Here is a 19,922-nt window from a genome sequence, read left to right on the forward strand (position 1 = left end):
CTCCCAGGATGCAGACCACGTGGCTCTCGTACCAACTAATGCCATTAAAGAAAAACACTTGCGAAAAGGCTTAGCATGTTGACATGTTCAAACACACTACAGCCTCCGTCGCCTCGCTCAAGAAAGCACGCCGCTGATGCTAGCGATCAAAATTCACGCTAGGCCTACGCTTCGGTTCAAACAAAGGTCTTGAACGAAGCAAAACTGTTAAATCTATCGTCCGATGCCCCAAGAGCCCCACGTTGGGCGCCAGATGTGGGAGATACGGGGTTTCTCCTCCGTACTCTTGGGGGCAAAGGAACGACAACACAGTAGTGCAAACAGTCACAAGGGCACTTATTGCACCTTTCATAGATCAATGCCAGCTAGCCGAGTTGCTATCCCCAAAACATGCCGATGGGCGCGCGACAAATCTAGAAGTCCGACTCACCACGACCGCAAAGCGAGCGAATATGTTCGCCCCCTGCTGGATCCCAACCCTGGTCGTTCGCGTGTTCGGTCACGCCAACGGTCGTGCGTTCGAAGGCGGCCACGCGAGGCGGTCTCGCAGAAGCATGGTCGCAGCGCGCGCGGAATGTCCACGCTCTTCGCCGACCCGCCGGCAAAAAGCCGCTCCTTGTCCCTCGGCGCCCGAGTAACCCCGCCGCGGCGCGACGGTCGCGCCATCTCTCGCACCGCGCTTGTACCACGCCGACCGCCGCGGGCGCCAGGCCACGCGAGCCGTGCGGGAAAACAGCATATCAGGGGATGCGTGAGAGTCTCGCATCCCCACAATGTAGGTTTGAGGCTCCATTTGGACATCCTACACTAGTCCGATGAGATAGAAACTCCTCATTATAATTTCGTCACTTGTACTCAACCACTGATAATAAAAAGATGACTGCATTGCATTATAACACAGATAAAAATGCTGCTTGTCTACTGCTATTCGATTCTCAAAAAAAGAAAACTGATTGATGGTACCCTTGACAACAATGCAGCGGGTAGTCAAAAGGTTGTTTCCACTCGATTCCACACCACCTGCACTCTCATGTTTTGGTAGTTTGTGTACATGTGTTAACTAGTGCTGTGCTTGTTTTCCTGGCTCACGAAGCTCGTAATAAAGGTGCAACCACATGCATGCAATATTCAAGCAACGTGACTGGTGGACCCTGTCGCACTCTTGTGTCTTGCTATGGACAAGAGACCTTGGAGAGTCTTGGAGTGTGCACCACCCTGAACCCTTTCCTCTTCCCCCAGTGCCGAGCAGCTGGTTCGGGCCCGACCTGTCGGCTTTTCTCTCTCCCCCTGCTGTGGCAGAACTACGTACATCAAGGAAACATTTTTAAATGTAGCGACAAAATTTCATTGTTGCCTGAAAATAATAGCATGGCCATAAAAAAATCTGATACATGCTGTGGAGCCGACATTTTAACCAGAAGGTACTAGATCTAGTTTAAATGTGCTGTCATAGCCAGTAAAATTGCACTCCATGCCGCCAGTGGTAAATGATATGGTGCCACCTGACAGCTATGAATCAAAACACTTTCGTGGCTCTATGGCCTCCGAGGCTGTGCTGCACAGGTGGTCTTGAACGCTTTGCACTCGGTGTGAGATCAGACAAAGCTAAGGCTGATTTTACCGTTTATTGCTTGCTGTCACTTACGGAGGGGAGCAAGTGGCAAGATCGAATTCGGATCGAGGCATGTGCACTGGTTGCTGCTGTCGCACAATCGTGTAGAAACAGGCGGGCAAAATTTGTGCAAGCAGCAGAAAGTTCTGCATCCATGTGATGCCTTGGCATGCTGTCGGCTGTGTCATCGCTCAGTTTTTGGTTGTGCTTTTGCGTATTACACAAGAAAAAAAAGGAAGAAAAAGAAATCATTGCGCTGGCTGTTGGACGGCATGTTACTAACCGACCGCAGTAAAGAGCAGTAATGGCGTACGCAACATCACAAGTCCTTGCTCGTGGGTGGGTGGTTTTAATTGTGCTAGAGGAATGCAAACCCTTCAGATGCGATTTTGTCTTAAACTAAGTCTTTTCTTGAAACAAATACTGGGCTGCGTGGTTTGTGAGATAGTATTTTAACAGTCCACGTTGACATATATTTGCCTTTAGTGTCCCTTTAAACATAAGTGCCAAATGTGTGCACATTTTTCCTGTCTGGCAAGTTTGCATATGTTTGAGGGACAGCAGGCCTTTCATGGCTAATACTATAGTACTGGCTCCTTTCTGTTCACTGGCACAATGCATTGGCACTGCTTCTTTCACCTTTCCCAGTAACACAAAGTGTAACTTGAAATAAATAAAATATCTCCTTCTTTCATAACTTGCAAATGGAGACCGCACACCTGTGTAGTCTTCCTATTAAATCAGAAACACATACACGCACACTCACTTGTACATGCATGCACATGTGGATATATCTGCGCAAACCTATGAGACCTTTTATTTTTGAGAGCTAGCAAGATGTTGAGCAGTGCTTTAAGTTGGACTCGTTGGTGGTTCATCATTACAGGGAAAGAGTGCAGGAATCTGATGAAGACTTCATTCTGATTGATGTTTTTCTCAGATTCCTACGCCGTTTCCCTCTAACGATGAACAAGATGTAACAGCAGTAGCCAAGGGGAACTTATGTTTCCTCCAATAAAGGCATTTCCACAAGCACTTCACAACATGTATACAGTAGAACCTCATTGATACGTTCCCATTACGTACGTTTCTCTGGCTCCAACATTTGCAACCGAGAACACAAAAAATGACCCAGTAGAGTCACGCTCATTTTGCACCAGTTCATACATTCCTGGAAAACACTATTTTCCAGCATCAACGTTCAGTACATTGCCAAACTGTGATCGTATGATATGTTTTGCGGCTGCTAACAATCCCATGTAAACAAGAAAATGCGCGAGGCACGTGCGATCGAGATCAGTATATAGGTACCCATCACAGCAGCTTCACTGCAGCACTCGCCCGCCTGTGTCACGTAAAAACACGCACTCAGTTTCTCATTTTAGTATCAGCAAACCTCCACCCAGGTCGGCACACACCGCATTCACAGCTATTACCGCCAAAGCTATTGCAATAAGCATCTTCACCTATCTGCTTTACAGTGTGTGAAGCGTAGTGCCATTGGTATACCATACTGCACGCCTTTAGCAGGCAATAATCCAAACGCGCTGCCATTCCCTGTGTAGGCAAGCTCGATGTGGGCATCATGTTTCGCTTCAGCGGCATCCGGCGTCGCCCACTAGCTCGATTTCATTTCAGTTTCCCGTCGCCTGTTTAAAACATCACGCAATACGAAAACAACAGAACGAGTCACGCGCCGCAAGTGCATCACCAGTGCGACGTGCGTTGGTGTCTCGTGCCGTAACGATCCGCGGGACATTTCGCATTACAAAGATGTCAACAATAGTTAAGCCTGTTGAATTTTTTAGTTATTTTGGATCATACGTTTCCCCGGTTACTACGTTTTATCTTGCAGTTTTTTCCAAACTGTATGAACGAGGTTCTACTGTATATAATTTACAGTATGTTGCACCCACATTACAGTTGAACATTGATGTAACTAACACAGATATAACGAAGTAGTGGGTACGACAAAGAAAATCTAAATGTTTTCTTGGCAATATTATAGTGTAATGAATTATGCATATAACAAATATTAGATTGCACCGATTACACTGACATTAAACTGTACAATGTGTCAAGGCAACTTTCCCACTGGCATTTCCTCTGAGAAGCCTGTCAGGCTATATTCATCACGAGAAACGTATCTAGGAACACAGAAAAAATTGGCAGAGACACTTAAGACTGCTTACGTGTGGGAAGGCATTGTAGTTGCTTTGGTGAAATCTTTTTTTTCTTCTGCACATTTCTTGTCCACGCAAGCTCTCACCTGCGTTCCAGCTGCGCCTCGGTAAGGCCAAATGAAGTTGCACCAAGCATCTAAATCCACTCGCTTGCCTGCGAAGAATTCATAACTTGAAGGACCACTCATCAGCATTCAGTTTGATATTAATGCTTTTTATTTTGTACACTCATTTTATACACTCATGACGTGGCGCCTCCCTATTGGCTGCACCATCACCTGCCCAACGGTGCAAGCTCTGGGCCACACATTTAGTCAGCCAGAACCATGGAGCCGCCGTGGCATCAGGGAAGGGTGTTCGTCTCGCACCCCGTATGTATGGGCTCAATTCCTACCCAGAAGGAAATTCACCTAATTTTCTTTTCAAAGGCATTAATTTACTTTGTTTACAGGAACCTCCCTGAGAAATTGACATCAATTCGAGTATGTTTCTATGTGGTTTTACTCTTTGCCGTCGCCAATTTTTGGTACCATCATTTGTTCACGCTACTGACTACAACGCCAGATTTTTGCATAATGGGGTATGTAATGCTTTTGCACTAATAAATGTGCCTTTTCACTGTAACACATAGCATTCTAGTCTTTCCAGTGTGAGACGCTATTCCTTTGCAAAGCACAACCAACATCTCATTGCGCCTGCATTTTCACTGTTGCATAATATAGCATTCCAGTGCTTTTAATGCTGGGCTCTGGTTCTTCATGATGGAAGCACAAAATGGTGCAAATATAATCACCTCACTGCGCATGTGTAGAGCCGCATAACGTGTCCTTTCTATTCTGTCACGTCGCTGGAACTGCTTTGGCGCAGTAGTTTGGGCACTTGGCTCACAACAGAAAGGTTGCAAGTTAGAACCTCACTGGGAGACAGGGGCTCATCTTTTTCTGCTCACTGACAACTGGCCGATATGCCAACCAAACGAAGATCGATTTGGGATATGTAGAATGACTACCGCCATGAAAACATTTCAGCGGGGTTATTTATACCAGGCACAGCATTACAAGCACGGCAGAGCATTATACAGGCACCACTCCACTCAATTGTGCAAGGTGTTAAATGGGGAGCTCCACAATGGAGTTGAAAGTGTATTTTTGATTGCTGATGTGAACCCTGCTTTCTCACAAAATATTGAAAATCTTTTTTTGCTGGAGCTAGATTTTTGCTGTGATGCCCTTTAACGTCAAACACACTTAGTAACTTCGTCAAAAGGTGTCGCAGGGCTCCACTAGATGAGGTCACACGGTGTAACACAGCTACCTGTCATGAAAGGGAGTTTTGCCAGTGCATCATGTCCACTTATCTTCCTCGACTGCTGAAAAGCACATTGTTGCTCCCACTGTGTATTAGTTATAAGTGAATACCTAAACATAGTTTACAGTAAGTTCACTTTCAGTTGTGATGGTCAATCACAGTGATTTGAGCTCAAGATAGCTGGCTCTGCATGAGTGTTTGATGCATTCCTTGCTTGCGTATGCCAGCACTACTTTAGTGGATCATAGTACACATCTGTTTCATTACTCCAGTCATACTTGCCACACTGTTTTTGTTGGCTTATAAAGCATTTCTCTTTGTTAATTTTGGTATCTTTCAATCACATCATGGTTTCAACCGTGCACCACCGACTTTCAAATGGCATGCTGGTACACTTCCTGCCCCACTTCGTTTATATGATAGATTGCTAATATTTTACTATACACGAGCTAAGGAAAGGATATAACATGAAGTACTAGCATGTGTATTAGTGCACCGCCCATCCTGCAGTCAGTAAGGTGACACTTTTGTGTAACATTGATATATGATTGGGATCGCAAGCTTGACTCGTGCATGTGTCCCTCCAAGATTTTACCAGAACTAAATCACAGCTTCAAGTGGCCACCTTAGTGCTGTAATGTGTCTTCTTGTCCGTGTTCTCTTTGATCTAGTAAATTCTAAAGCTGTGTCCAGCCAACTGATCCACATTAAATTGCTGCTGAATTAATTAAATACAGCAGGACCTTGTTAAAATGAAGTTGGACCGAACACAAAATTATGTTTGTTATATCCAATATTTATTATAAGCATTAAAAAATTTTATTTAAATACTGTAAGCCTTTTCAGGCTCGTACAGGAGGAGAAATCGAATACAGATCAGGCACGTTCCCAGGATTTTCTTTCGGGGTGGGGGGGGGGAGGGCGCAACTCAAGGTAACCTTTCTATGCAAATGAGGGGGGGGGTATCTTTACTAGTACAAATGTGAATAACACCTACCATTCGCCATAAATACACGTAAACCCGCAAAAGAGAAATGAAATAAGGTGTATTTTACAGGTACGCCTCTGCGATACACCTCTCCTTTACTTGGCAAACAAAGAACTACGCCAAATGCACTCACGCAGGAAAGAAGCGCAGAAAGAACACTGCCAAGAACAAGTAAACAAGCAAAAGTGTAAAATAAAGATTACTTTAGTAGAATAGAACTTAATAGAACAGCAGTTGGCAACAAAGGCACACGGACCGCACGGAGTTGGGCTACTGTGCCAGCCAATTACAGAAGCAAACAAAATCGTCGTCATGCGGCCTTTTCAAAATGGCGTTGTACTTGATACCTCCGGAGCGTCTGCTGTTCTTGAAAAGTCTTTTCATCAATGAGGCGTGCAACAGACATGGACAAAATGTATGGAGTCTTCAAAAGTCTGCGGTGCAGTTCATTTCACTGCTGCACCCGTTTTACTCATGAAACTTCACTGCCAACTGAAGTGAAACTTCACAACAAATAGTTGTAGCAAAGCAAGCATGTTATTTTAGTTCAATAAAGAATTAGGCATTCGCCATTCCACTATAACAGGCGAGGGAAAATGTATAAAGTTACGCGCTAATAATTTTATTTTTGTAGTTACCGGCTTATTTGGGTAACAGAAAAAGTTTTAAGTACGAATTATTTGCAGCCTCGCGGAGGAACAGTGACTGGCGGTTATGAGGACGTGGACGGGGCTTCATTGCAGACTTAAGTTGTATCCGACTATGGTAGCGTTTTTTTAATTAGTTCTGGAAGAATTATACAGAAATATATATTTGCGGAACAATCACAGTTCTTTTGCATCCCTCGTTTACTGCTCTAACAAGTGCCACAACCGACTCGTATTGTTATTTGTGAAGTTACGTAACAATGCATGGCCGCCAGTCCCCTACAACTGCGGAAGGCTAGAAAAACACCTATATAAGCACAGCAGAGAAGTGGCTATGTTAGGCGGCTCTAATGATAACTGTAGAAGCGTCATTGAGAACACACGGAATTGTCCTCCACGTCCAGCGGCGTTTTCTCTACTTCCTGTTTAAACAAGATGGTGATCCATAAATATTTTCGTAAAAAACAGTTATATTTGTTATTTTTCACTTTTCCTTGCTGTTTGGCTGTTGCCTTGGCTCTCTCCCTTAGTAGATCGCGTAATTTCTCAGATCCTTGCGACTCTAGTTCCCAGTTGGCAATTTTGCACGAAAAGAGCTGTACAATTAGGGAAAAACCAGACGAGTTAATGGGTTACAGTCATATTGCCCATGAGTTTAAGGGTTATTGCATTGTTTGATGATGGACACTGTCTCGCATTATTTTATTTTCCGCCTTATCTAACCCATATCACGGGTATGTGGTTCTGAGGATCTGTCAGCGTTGCGGCGAGCCGTCGCTAGAGGAAATAATGAAACAAAAAGAAAACTTAAGCGCAATTGGCATTTTCTCTGGCCGCAACTCGTTCCACATGCATACAGACGAACTGACCATGGACTGAATCCCTTTCCTGGTCCCTGGATCAGTCTAAACGAAGAAGGTTGAACTAACGAAGCAACAACGATGCGCATGACCGTTGTATAGACGGTGACAACTGAGTGCATCTTGAGTTAATCGTGCAGACACCGAATTGATGAGGAAACCAACCTTCACATCCCAGGAGACGCCGATAACTACCGCCACCCAAAAGGAGGGAAAAAGGCAGCATAATGTTGACCGCTGAATAGCTGTCAAGTCTCAACATTGATTTGGCGGCGCTTTAGGAATGTGTGTGTGAAGTGGTGGCGTGGGTGGGGAAGGGGGGTTGCTATGCATCTTAATTTCGAGGTGGGGGGGGGGGGCCCTTAGGTACGTGCTTGATACAGAAAATAGGCATTGGTACAACGTAAGTGAATTCATACATGTAAAGAGAAAAATAAAATATTAGGAAGAAAGAAGACTGGACCACATAGTTGCAATATACTGTACCGTAAAACCGGAATATAAGTTGAACATTTTTAAAAAAACCATTGCGAAAAGTCGACCCTCGTCTTATATACCGGACATTGGCGGAAAAACTACGGAAGTGTTGCAAGAATGGGCGGATGAAGTAAAGCGCTGCCATCGCCACCAGCAGCAGCGCGACGTGGCGACATTGTGGCACCGCCAATTTGCGTTTACATTGTCACAAAGTTTATTTATTTATTTATTTATTTACAAAGTTATATTGGTTAAAGGCTGTTTTTTCACATTTTGTTTCAAAATGAGCGGAAGCCGACAGCAATTCACCGTCACCTTCAAGAAAAAGGCGATTGAGTGCGCGGAAGCCCACGGCAACCTCGCGGCACAGCACGAATTTGGAGTATCCGAAAAAAGCATTCGGTACTGGCGGAGGCAGAAGCAGCGAACCAACAGAAAACGTCATTTCGTGTGCGGACCGCAGAACTGGAAGACAAGGTTGCGGAGTTCGTCCGGGAGCTGTGTGTAAGATCGCTGCCTATGACAGCGGAATGCATCCGTTCGAAAGCGGTAGAGATTGCGCGCGCCTCTGGACTGGGCAGCGAGAAGCACTCATCATCCGACTTTAGTTCGGACGGCTCTGATCAAAAACATTGCTTTGATTCGGAGTAGCGCTTGCGCACTTCGTGCACTTCGTGCCCTTCTGTGTACTGTACACCCGGCCAATTTTTAACAGTATCGCGCGACCATCGACCAGCGTGTTTGTCAGCTCCTTATCATCACGCCACAGAGCGGCGAGATAGTGAAAGTTACATGCATAGACATGCACGTATCTCGTTTGTTTCGCCGCTCAGCACCGTTAATAAGGTGCTGACAAGCACGCGGGTCGATGGTCGCGTGATACTGTTAAAAATTGGCCGGGTGCACATGCGAGCAGCATTTAAATAAATACTGTCACTATTGTGCATGAGTCACATTTGTTTCAGGGTAAGGGTGTCTTTCGGTACTTTTGCCATTGAAAAAGATTTTTTTCATTTTTAGAATTCGTTAGTTGGGGGATCGACCCATATTCCGGTCCGACCTATAGTCCGGTTTTTATGGTAGTTTGCCAATATTCAGAAGAACATCAACAAAAATAGTCAGCCCACATATCACAACATGTGACACCTTGTCAGACAAGCTACAAACAACATAAAAAAACCAGAGGCATAATTATTTTCATCATATACTCACATAAAATGATATTGGTGAGAAGCATTTTATATTTATTTTGTTTTAAATGAACATTCATCACATAAAGGTTTCTCTGTTGTGTAAATGATGAAGGAAGCGCCTTAGCCTGGCCACACACTATAGTGGACGTTTGACCACCGTGCCTGATCATCCTGCCGCATGCTGTGCAGGATGCAGGAGCTGGGTATCCGGCCTGATGACAGAGTCGTCTGCTTTGGCCAGCTGTTGGGAATGTGCGACCAGGTCAGCTTTCCTCTGGGTTAGTATTGCCATGTGTCATTGTCTTACTTTTTTGATAGTGTTTGTCTTCACCTGATTATCACCGTCATTACCATACAGCATCATTGTACAGCAGAACCTCGTTCATGCGTTTTGGAAAAAAGGAAGCGAGAAAAAAACATACGAACTGAAAAAAAACTTGCAATGAGGAGACACTAAAAAGAATTGACAGACTCAACTGTAGCTGACGTCTACTGAATGCAAAGTGTTGCCCGAATCATTGCAGCAAGAGACACCGAGCTGGCAGGGCTCGAGTGACCCAAGATGCGCGTTGTCATTTTTACGGCTTAGGCAAGTGTATGTTTGTGCTCCTCAAGTTCCGCCTGGGTCAGCAGCTTCTTCAAGCAGGGCATTTTGGTAGAAAGGTTTAACGTGTCCACTCGGCATGAATCAAATCATTGCGGCATGAGACACGGACACACATCGAGCTGGTAGGGCCCAAGCTACCCAAGACACACGCTGCTGTTTTCCTATTGCATAGTGTTTTACACTGAAATAGGATGCCTACAATATCACCAGAGCAATACATTATGCTCCTTTTGCGCTGCTTGCAGCAGCGATCGGTGGTGCATTCAGGTTAAAGCGTGCATACTACTTTTCCAACCGCACTATGGCCCACACGCTGTGAAAGAGATAAGTGAAGGTGCTTATTGCAATAGGGTTGGCAGCGATAGCTATGAATGTGGTGTGCGATGAACCGGGAGAATTGTTGGTACCGGAATTAGAAACTTAGCGTGCCAGCGTTTTCATGTGAGACTGGCAGGCGAGTATTGCGGGGAAGCTGCTGTGGCGGGCGGCTACTGTTCTCGATTGCGCACGCCTAACACTTTTATTGCGGTAGCAATTATATGGACACTCCAGGCACATTTCTGCCATCGCCATCACCGTGGGGTTCCATATTAAGTCCGTATAAAATCACCACCGCACGCTGTATGTGTGAGTGAAAGCCGGTGATCGTGGCTCAGTCTTGTGCACGTGAGGGAGGAAAGCGAGGAGGAAGTGCACTGTCTTTCGTCGTGCACAAGGCTCTGGGGAAAGGGTAGGAAGGAGGTGCGTTCTACGCCGGGCAGCCCGCGCCGCTGCGCGCGCCCGCCCGGGCCGCTGTATTTTGAACGCCATCTGCGACGGTGACAAAGTCCGCCGCACGCTGTGTTTTTGAGGCTTATTTCGTGTTGATGCGAGATGCAGCATGAAGATCAATTTGCTCACTGCTCCTGCCGCACTTCTTCACTCCAGCATTCTGGCAGCGAATTTTCGCGGTCATCGAGTGAGATGTATTCGTGTTTGCTTGTGCGCGCGTGGCACCATGCTTGTTAATTCAATTAGTGTGCCTATGTTTACAAGTTTATACAGCCGATGAAACTACTATCCTTACTTGTTAGAGCTGCCCACTAATTTGCTATCGCAATCGATGCTTTGTCTTTCGAGCGAAACTGCAATTTCTTCTTGTTTACATGGGATCTGGTGGCCAGAAAATATATTGTACGATCACACTTTGGCAATCTACTGAATGTTGGTGCTGAAAGATCGGGTTTTCCAGGAACTTATCACTTGGTAAAGAAATAAGCTTAACTGTAATGGGTCGTTTTTTGCATTCTCAATTGCGAACTTTGCCGCCGAGAACTCGTACGTAACAGTATCGTATCAACGAAATTCTACTGTAGATTGCTCAGCACTAGGTGCGCCTAATGTTTTGAAAATTTCTTTAATTTTGTCGTCTATTCTGTAGTGAAGAAGGTGTCACTTATTCTATAACGAACAAGTTCTGATCAGATTCAGCGCATATCACAAATAGTGTTGTACACTCTCAAACCTATGTGAACACTAGCAATTACTCTGAAATATATAGTGAGACGTGTATAAATAGCAGATGAACTCCACCTGTGAGATCAGATTCAACAACTGACAACTGTGCTCGCTGCCAACATTGTGATTTGAGTATTGCCTCTCTTCTTGGGAACGAGCTAGTCCAATAAACGAGAGGAAAGGGGGTTAAGCGAGGCGCCTGATTTTTATTAATGATACGTATCATAAGAAGCCAACAAACAAAGACACCAAGGACAACACAAGGGGAAATTGCTTGTACTGACTAATTGAAATTAAGAAATGATAAATTAATGGAATGGAAAGTGGATGAAAAAACAACTTGCCGCAGGTGGGGAACGATTCCACATCTTTGCATTACGTGTGTGATGCTCTACCAATTGAGCTACCGCAGCGCTGTCTTCCCATCCACTTTTTGGAATATTTATGTGTTACTACTATAACCAACCGTGGGAGTGTTAGCCAGCACCACCATTCGCAAACCTTGGCAACAGATGTAGAACATCCTTTCTGCTGCAGGCGTCACGAGTACATGATCTTTTTGGGTGAAACCAACTGATCAGTAAGCCCACATATGCTACCTGAAAGCATCAATGTTGCCAGATTCGAGACCCTTGTTATGTAGGTAGGTTCCTAATCCAAGAAAGTGTTACATTCTTAATCCATACTTGTGGCATTGTTTAATACTCCATCATCAGTACAGTGTGACAGTATACACCCTCTGCCAATCTCTCTGGCATCATTTTTTTTATTTTGAACTTGGATTTTGTTATAAAGGTCATGTGACTGTTGCCAAGGAGTTTAAAAAGAACAGAACTGTTTCTTATGCAGACTTGTGCCATGAAAGCAAATCAACATTTAAGCGCACAGTGATAGTGATGAGCACTTTTGGTGATCATTGAATCAAACCAGATTGTTTGAGTCCTTCTGTTATGTATACATTCGTCATTTTGCATTCCAGAGCAGTCGATGACACCTAGGTCGCTTTAAGAATGTTCATGAATGGTCCAGTACAGCAAGTGCAACTTGTGCAAGAGCAATAACACAATAACAGTGGTACTTTACTGAGAGCAATCACTGGCCAAAAGTAAACCAATGCTTTCGTTGCAGTAAGAGTGACACTACATAAGAAACACCCAATAAAGCTCAGAGATACATTGCTAATGTTGAAGCTTGGGCAAGTTAGTGAAGCATTTGCATCTGGAATTTAACATGCAGTGAAGTATGAATCCTGTTGCTATGGGGGGAGGGCTCTGTGTGTGTGTACATACTTTCCTCCGTGCCTTACAGTTTTTGCTCCATCCCTCATAAAAATGAATGTTCCTGAGTCATGGATTGCACCTGGACAAACAATTCATATCTTATAAAGAAGTAGGTTACTGTTATAACAGTAGCTAGGTGGAAATAAGAACATCAATGCAGATAACTTATGCATTAGCAAAAGAAAACGAAATTCAAGACAAGCAGCGCACTTAAAGTTTATTGCAGGCAGTCTTAATCAAAGCAAACGAAATCAAGTAGATAAGCTTGAAGAAAAACAGTCTATGCATACACTGCACATTATTGCTGCCACTCTTCCTTATATAATACTTTCTGTTATGACCATAGATGGCTCTGAAGAAGCAGAAGCCTTCACACAGCTTCGCTTAGCTGTGGAGAATGAGGCTCTTTCGTGGGTTTCTGGCTGTAAATGAAGTTTTACATTCTGCACAGAGGAGCAAGAAAGCAGCATCATATTTACTGACAAAACATTTCATAAACATTTCATATGGAAGTTCTCTGCCTCGAGGTACATGTGCTTCTGGTTAGCCCCATTATCTATATCTGCAGGCTTAAGTGGATGTCAGCTTTTGGATAAACCTCAAGGGTGTAGAGTTGCTACAGGATAGTGAATCCGCGGAATGTACTACCTGCTCACCGTGTTCAGAACCTGCTACATCCATGCCTGGTGATCTGCATTGCAGTGTTAAGAGATACACCACAGCATTGCCATGCCTAAGGATGTTTAATCAGTGCAGCCTGGATTGACTATTGTGTACTTGGCAAACAGTTTGACCAAGGCAGTAGCTTGGTCTGGTTAGGTTTGTCACACTGGGAAATTGTGCGACGCAAGGACAGGCCATGTGCAGGGCTAAATTTCTGAGCATGCCTAGAAGTTACCCAACTTTTGCTTGCAGGCCAGGCTGGCTACTCGGTGTACAAGTATGTCCCATATGGCCCCATCGATGAGGTAATGCCATACCTGTCCCGGCGGGCCATTGAGAACAACAGTCTGCTGCAGAAGCTCTCCAAAGAGTTGGGTCTACTGAGGCACGAGATCATGCGCCGCCTGCTCACTGGCCAGATCTGGTACACACCTCACGGCCACTACAAGCCTGTCTGACCTCCAGACCTTTGCTGAGACTGTGTCATCCGCATCGCCACTGCACCAGCCACAGATGTCTCCCTCCAGGTGTAACACATCTGCTTGGCTGACGTGACCACCAAGAATGCTTCCCTCGGATGTGGAAAATTAGCTCGGTGATGACAAACATTTGACACGCCCCACTATATTGCAGCTTGAAGCTGAACAGCTGCGTCAGATCAACTTGACAGCATTCTACAGGAGCAGATATGTGGAAAGAACACGCAGCCTTACTTTGTATAGTTGGGTATCATCATCTTAAGCATTTAAATTCTGGCCTCACCATGGCCAGAGGTACCCATTGATGTGCCTATAGCACCACAGCAGTTATATGCAGTTATGATGGTGGTGACATTCACGGAGGACGCATACACCACTGCTGATGTGCGGCATACGCATGCCACCAGAGCTCATGCCCCCACAAGATGGTCTGCAGACGTTATTTTCTTTATCTGCGTTTGTTAACTGTGGCAGGGAATTTTAAACACAGCTCATGAGCAATGTATGGTGCACTTAGCTGCACTGGCGATTTAAGACCATGTTTTCAGTTTTAAGCAAGCTCATCTATTTTGACGGTCTGATTTTGTTACTATGTGTATTGATCTGAACGTGCAGCAGCTATTCTATTTTCTGGAATGACTACATGCTGATCTGACTGGCCAATGGTGCTTTGTTTGTGACTCCATCTGCAGTCAACTTTAAAATTTTTTTTATAGCTGTTACTTTGTGCTTTTGTGTTTGCATTTGCATTTGTCTGTTATGGCCATATAGGAAATGTTTCACTGTTGGGACAAGAGAAACTTGAATGAGGTGACCACACTGATTTCTTTTGTAGGTGCCCTAGAATGGAGGCAGGTCATTTTCATGTATTGATAAGGTGAAAAGCCTTGTAGCCACTATTGCTGCCACCGTAAATATCCTGTTAAAATAGGGAAGGGTGCAGAAAATGCCCTTAAGTGACGACATTGGCTACCTATGCTGTCTATGACTATTCTGGTGCTGCCATTCACAACAGCCACCAGCTTTGATGCTTTAAACACCCATGGCACGTCATATGCTAGCCTGAGGCTATCTTTGCCTTAGCATTCATTGAGTGGCTACCATGGCTGGCCATTAAACTGTTCCTACATACGACTCATGGTATCAGCTCACAGTGCCACTGTTTGAAGCAACTTTATGTGTGCTTGCTTGTCACTGTGCCTGTACTTTTTTAGGCACAATCTTGTTTGCTCTGTGAAACTCGTTCATGTGGCCCCGAAGCTATCATTGTGGCACGCATTACACTCTGCCACATTCAGAGCATTTCTGGACAATCTAGAACTGTCAACCTAGAATTCTAAGGTGAGCCAGTCACATGACAGTGACCTAACTTCATCTCTTTTGCCAATAAACCATTGTAGTACATGAAATGGAAGTCGGTGAGGCCATTTCCAGCTGGTGAAGCATTGCTTGAGAGCATTTTGCAGTCAACATTTAGGGGAAACAGAGAAATCGCAGATCTGTATTCTTGTTTGATCACCTTCATGGGTACTTGCACTTTTTTGCATAATGTCTCACTATAGCAACGGGCGTACTGTTTGCTTGGTCATCCACTAAAAGTGATGTCCACGAAAGTGGTCAGTCGAGAGCACCACAAAAGCATTGCTCCGGGAATATTACCAGCATGTGCCTATGATTTTCTTGCCCTGAACAAAAGTGGCAGTCGTAGTGGCAACAGTGTGGCAGCGATCGTTACCCTATTGACACCAGAGCACTGCTGGTTCAATTTGCAAATGCCAGGCAGGTGCCATTCATGTTCGGCAAGCGTGCTTAACATCTGCTGTTGAGCTCAGGTCTGGAGAGAGCGTGCTTTGCTTCCATTGATCCTTTCAGAGGGCACGAATGATGGCCAGAATAATCACCAGCTCCATCTATTGTTTTGGGTGAAGGCAGTACATGGCACCTGAAGTGATTAACATGATGGAGAAGCCTGGCTTCATCCAGTGGCTGCTGCTCAGTGGCAGGTGTTGTCTTGCCAGCATTTTGCTCAATCTTATTTTAGCATTTTTTGTACAGCGTTGGTTAGGAATCTCTTTGGTAGTGCCACTTTTCGATGTGGGAATCTTGACTGCATTTTGTTGACTCTCCTTTGGAAGAAGAAACTTTGTAAACAAAAAAGCAGACATGCTGTTCTTAAGTGTTCATTACGGTCTTGTACCAGCTGAAACTGTGATGCTAATAAAAGAATAGCCGTGCTCACCAGTCCTAGTTGCTGTCAGTTATTTAGCCACTTTTTCTTCCTGTTCAGCTTCCACCAGACAAGGCATATTGTTTTACTAAGCATTGAACTGCGTGAATGACAAGAGCTAGCCTTGATATCACACCAATAGCAATAGTTGGCGCATGCATCTGGTTTTGCTGAGGTGCGTTTGAAATTGCTCACTATCAGGGCAGCAACAGGCAGTATTTATTCAATCAATTTAATGATGAATGTTGGTCAGTCTCATAAGTTACAGAGCCTCATGTTGAAGTAAAAAGAATAAATATTCAGACATTGGACGACTTATTTTTAGGACAATAGATAATATTTTGAAGAAATGCCTCATATTTAGCTGTTTATTTGCCCAAACTTCACAAATGATTATCGGAGGTAGTGCCACCATCTAAGCTCCATTCATCATCAAATGCTTTGTCATGTCCTTGAAGAAGGCTGAGTGAGGGTAAAAGCTTGTAGTGGTTTATAGCAAAGAGACGAGTCACATTTAGCGGTGGCTGTGGGAGGATTTGTACTTTAAATGACACTTGACATGTTCAATCTTGATTGTAAACCAACCTTGTTTGGCCACGATTAAGAGTCAGCCCCTGCCCCTAGTTTCACACAATGTCTGTCGAAAAATAAGGTTGGCCTGTAATGATGTACACAAGGCAGTTGCTTTCAGTGCTTCCCGTGACAGCTTCTCAGAGGACGGATCCGATGGAAGGCGCCAGTGCACAGTGTGTACAGTCAACCGTAAAAGTTTACAGATCTGAGAAAATTTTACAAGTAGTTTGCCACCATAGCCACTAAAGCAGTACAGCACCATGTTGTTCATATATATACCACTGCAATCTGGAAATCCAAATGGCTGTTCTGAGGCTGCTATGACATTCAGCTTTTTTACAGATACCACAGTCTGCAAACTTTTGTGGCTGACTGTACAAGTGAGAGTGATGTGCAGGTAAGTTGCTCGAGCCTTTTAAAACGTAGCGTTCATGAGTTCTTCCAGGATGAATGGAACTTAATTACTAAAATACCACAAGACTAAAAAGAGCCCATGCTGGGGGGGGGGGGTATCAAGTAAGGGAAATATTGGTGAATAACAATGAAAATAAATGATCATGATGGGCAAAATAAAGCTAAACAAACAGAAATACTATGTGCACAGGGAATGATAAATCTTCAGAAATGCTCTCTACAAATAAACCCCATGGCTCACACCAATTAAATGCTTTGCAAAGTAACAAGTCAGAATTTAGTTTGCCCATTTGGGCCAGTGCTGTCAAAACTGTTCCATTTATTAAATGTGTTAGTTGGTGCTAAAATGAGTTAACAAATCATCAGGACGATCTTGTTAGCAACAATCTCAGTGGCATCAGGTATGATTTGGGTATGTTCAGGTGTGGCTCTGAACATGTCCTGAATATGTCACGCCTGTCATTTTCAGCAAGCAGTAAGAAAGCTTAACATGCAAGAAGCCTTATCTTGCGGGTTCCCATCAAAATACATGGAAACGATTAAATAATTTTTTTGGCAACAATTGCACCAAATTTGAGGAGGCGTGTTGCAGTTAAAGAAAAGCAATATCTAGTGACTGTAAGAAGTGGACTTTTTATTTATTTCATAAGTCTTTTAACAGTAATTGTTGAAAACTGCATAATTGAACAAGCTAGGGCATCACATTTACAACTCATCAGTACATAAAATTATATCAGAATTATATGAACTGCACCTAACAACACATCTAAAGCAGGCAAAATTGATGTATAATACACTGTTCTGAAATACAGTGGAATGCATTTTTCATGAAGTGCTTCGAGCGTCCGAAATAATTTCTCACACAGGTATCGTAAATTTCGTGTACTGCAGAGCTCGCAGTGGAACCAGGACAGAATTATTCCTTTGTTCTACAAATCATTTCATTGTAGAGGTGCTCTACTGTATACCACTAATTTGTGAGTAGGACTTTTGCAATATATTTGTAAACTTTGGAACATTTTTAAATAAGCTGTAAATTCATGCACTATCAGATTTGTCCAATTTATATACTCTAACAGATACAGTTTGGAGAATTTGTTTTAACTGTCTGAAACCATCTTTAGACATATTACAACATTTTGTTGTTACTCGGTGGCTGGCAAGATGGCTTTTTGCCATTGCAAAGGTCGGGCATCATGGTGTCATGCAGAGGTGTCCCAAATTTTTGCTAGCAATGTCCTAATGCCGTGTATGCATACTGCCAGCATGCATGGATTGGCTGGTATATGTGGCACAAGCAAGGTTCGTCGAGCTGAGCTAGTCGCAGCACACAACACTTCTGTGTGCTGTCTACATTTCAATGGAACACACTGCGGTAGAGTCAGAACTGGGAAAATTTTCCTGCAGCTTCAAAAACAATGGTGCAGAATCCTTATTTTTTTGTTTTTCTTTTTTCTTCAAATATTTTAGCGGTAAACTAAAATTGCCCAGTGCTATTCAAGTGTGGTAACACTATATCTCTATAGCTTTGTCACTATAGCTATACACTATACGCCTCGTGCACCGCCTATAGAGGCGCCACTGAAAGCCACCTAGCGGACGCTTCCAACAGTACACGCGGGAGCAGTAGCAGACGACAGCCCTTTGCAGCAAGGACGGCTGAAATTCGCGGCTGCGATTTCTCCTTTGTTCGGGTGCCAGGCTGCTGCTTCTGCGGTGACAGCTGTAGGGAAGATGCTGACCTCTGTGCGAACGGATATGAACACGATGTTACCGGTGTTTGGGACAACATGGTCCCCATACGTGCAAGGTGGGTCCCGCAGACAAACTCCATGAACCCCATTTACATGACGTGGAGCTCATGTTGACTAGCCGATAAATTTTGTTGAGTGATGCGATCTCTCGATGGTTTCTTTTTATTCTACCCTTGCCGCAATGCTGCTTCTGTACCTGAATAATAAGCACCCGTCGATAGTGCTGACTTATATCAAACAAATCCGCACGGTGCAATCTCTGCATATGCCGTTGTGAATTTTTTTGCCAATGAATATAGTTGACATCGCCGAATAACTGCTGTCGAAGTCGCCTCAAGAAGAGTAATTGCCAATTTATTGATGGAAACGCGTACACTAGCCAACGAAGTCACCAAACACACGGGTTAATAAAAGCGCGTGTTGGTGCTGTACCGCCGATGCAATTCTGCTGCATACGCCGATGAACTACGGTTCCCGCTGCAGTTTGTGCAATTTTAAATTCCCCAAGGGAGCTGCTTGGAAACGTACAAAGCTAGAGACTGACTAGCCTCTCAGTACTTTTTTATATTACTAGAGAGAGGTGCCACATGATATATTTAAAGGCAGAGCAGCGCCAGTCAAAGTAGATGAGCGCTGGCGGCAAGGCCCGGTTTAGTCGTCTGCAGCGTAAGTATAAGAAAGAATTCAGTTGAGTACAAAACTCACATGCAAGAAGGGACTACGTTGTGAAACAAACAACTCACTCGGCGTGTTAAGTTTGCTCAGGCAGCATCGAGGTGTGATGACTTCCCAAACGGGACACGAACTTTTCAGCGAGAAATGGAACAAAAATACCATATGCAGCAGCTATTAGCAATTCTCGCCCTCAACTGCCTATTTTCGAAACACATTTCCAAAAACGCAAAGAATATCTAAGATGCCCTCGGGCGAAAAGAATAAAACTGTTAAAGAGGCACTTCGTTGGTATCATTCCGATAAGACACAGCGTGATTTATACCCTTTACAAACAAGGCAGGGTGAAAACTTCGCAGCTCAAAAGAATCGACAAGAGTTATGCATGGAGCAACTAGCAACAGTTAAACATGTGCGAAGCCACGCATAAAATAGATGTAAAAACATGAAGTGCGCGACAGCTGGTGCGAGGATTTACCGCGCCACAT

General features: G+C 44.1%; 1 protein-coding gene across 1 annotated transcript in view; it reads left to right on the plus strand.

Annotated features, from left to right (window-relative positions):
• slgA (proline dehydrogenase slgA) overlaps window positions 1-16,035 on the plus strand; it is a 339,042-nt gene extending 323,007 nt beyond the window's left edge. Inside the window, exons 10-11 of the mRNA XM_050183796.3 lie at window positions 9,458-9,546; window positions 13,568-16,035. Of these exons, the coding sequence (XP_050039753.1) occupies window positions 9,458-9,546; window positions 13,568-13,773 (295 nt within the window). The 3' untranslated portion in view covers window positions 13,774-16,035. The remainder of the gene's footprint in view (window positions 1-9,457; window positions 9,547-13,567) is intronic.
• Window positions 16,036-19,922: the final 3,887 nt, after the last annotated feature.

The sequence above is a fragment of the Dermacentor andersoni genome, chromosome 3, assembly GCF_023375885.2.
Source record: "Dermacentor andersoni chromosome 3, qqDerAnde1_hic_scaffold, whole genome shotgun sequence".
Taxonomy (NCBI): domain Eukaryota; kingdom Metazoa; phylum Arthropoda; class Arachnida; order Ixodida; family Ixodidae; genus Dermacentor; species Dermacentor andersoni.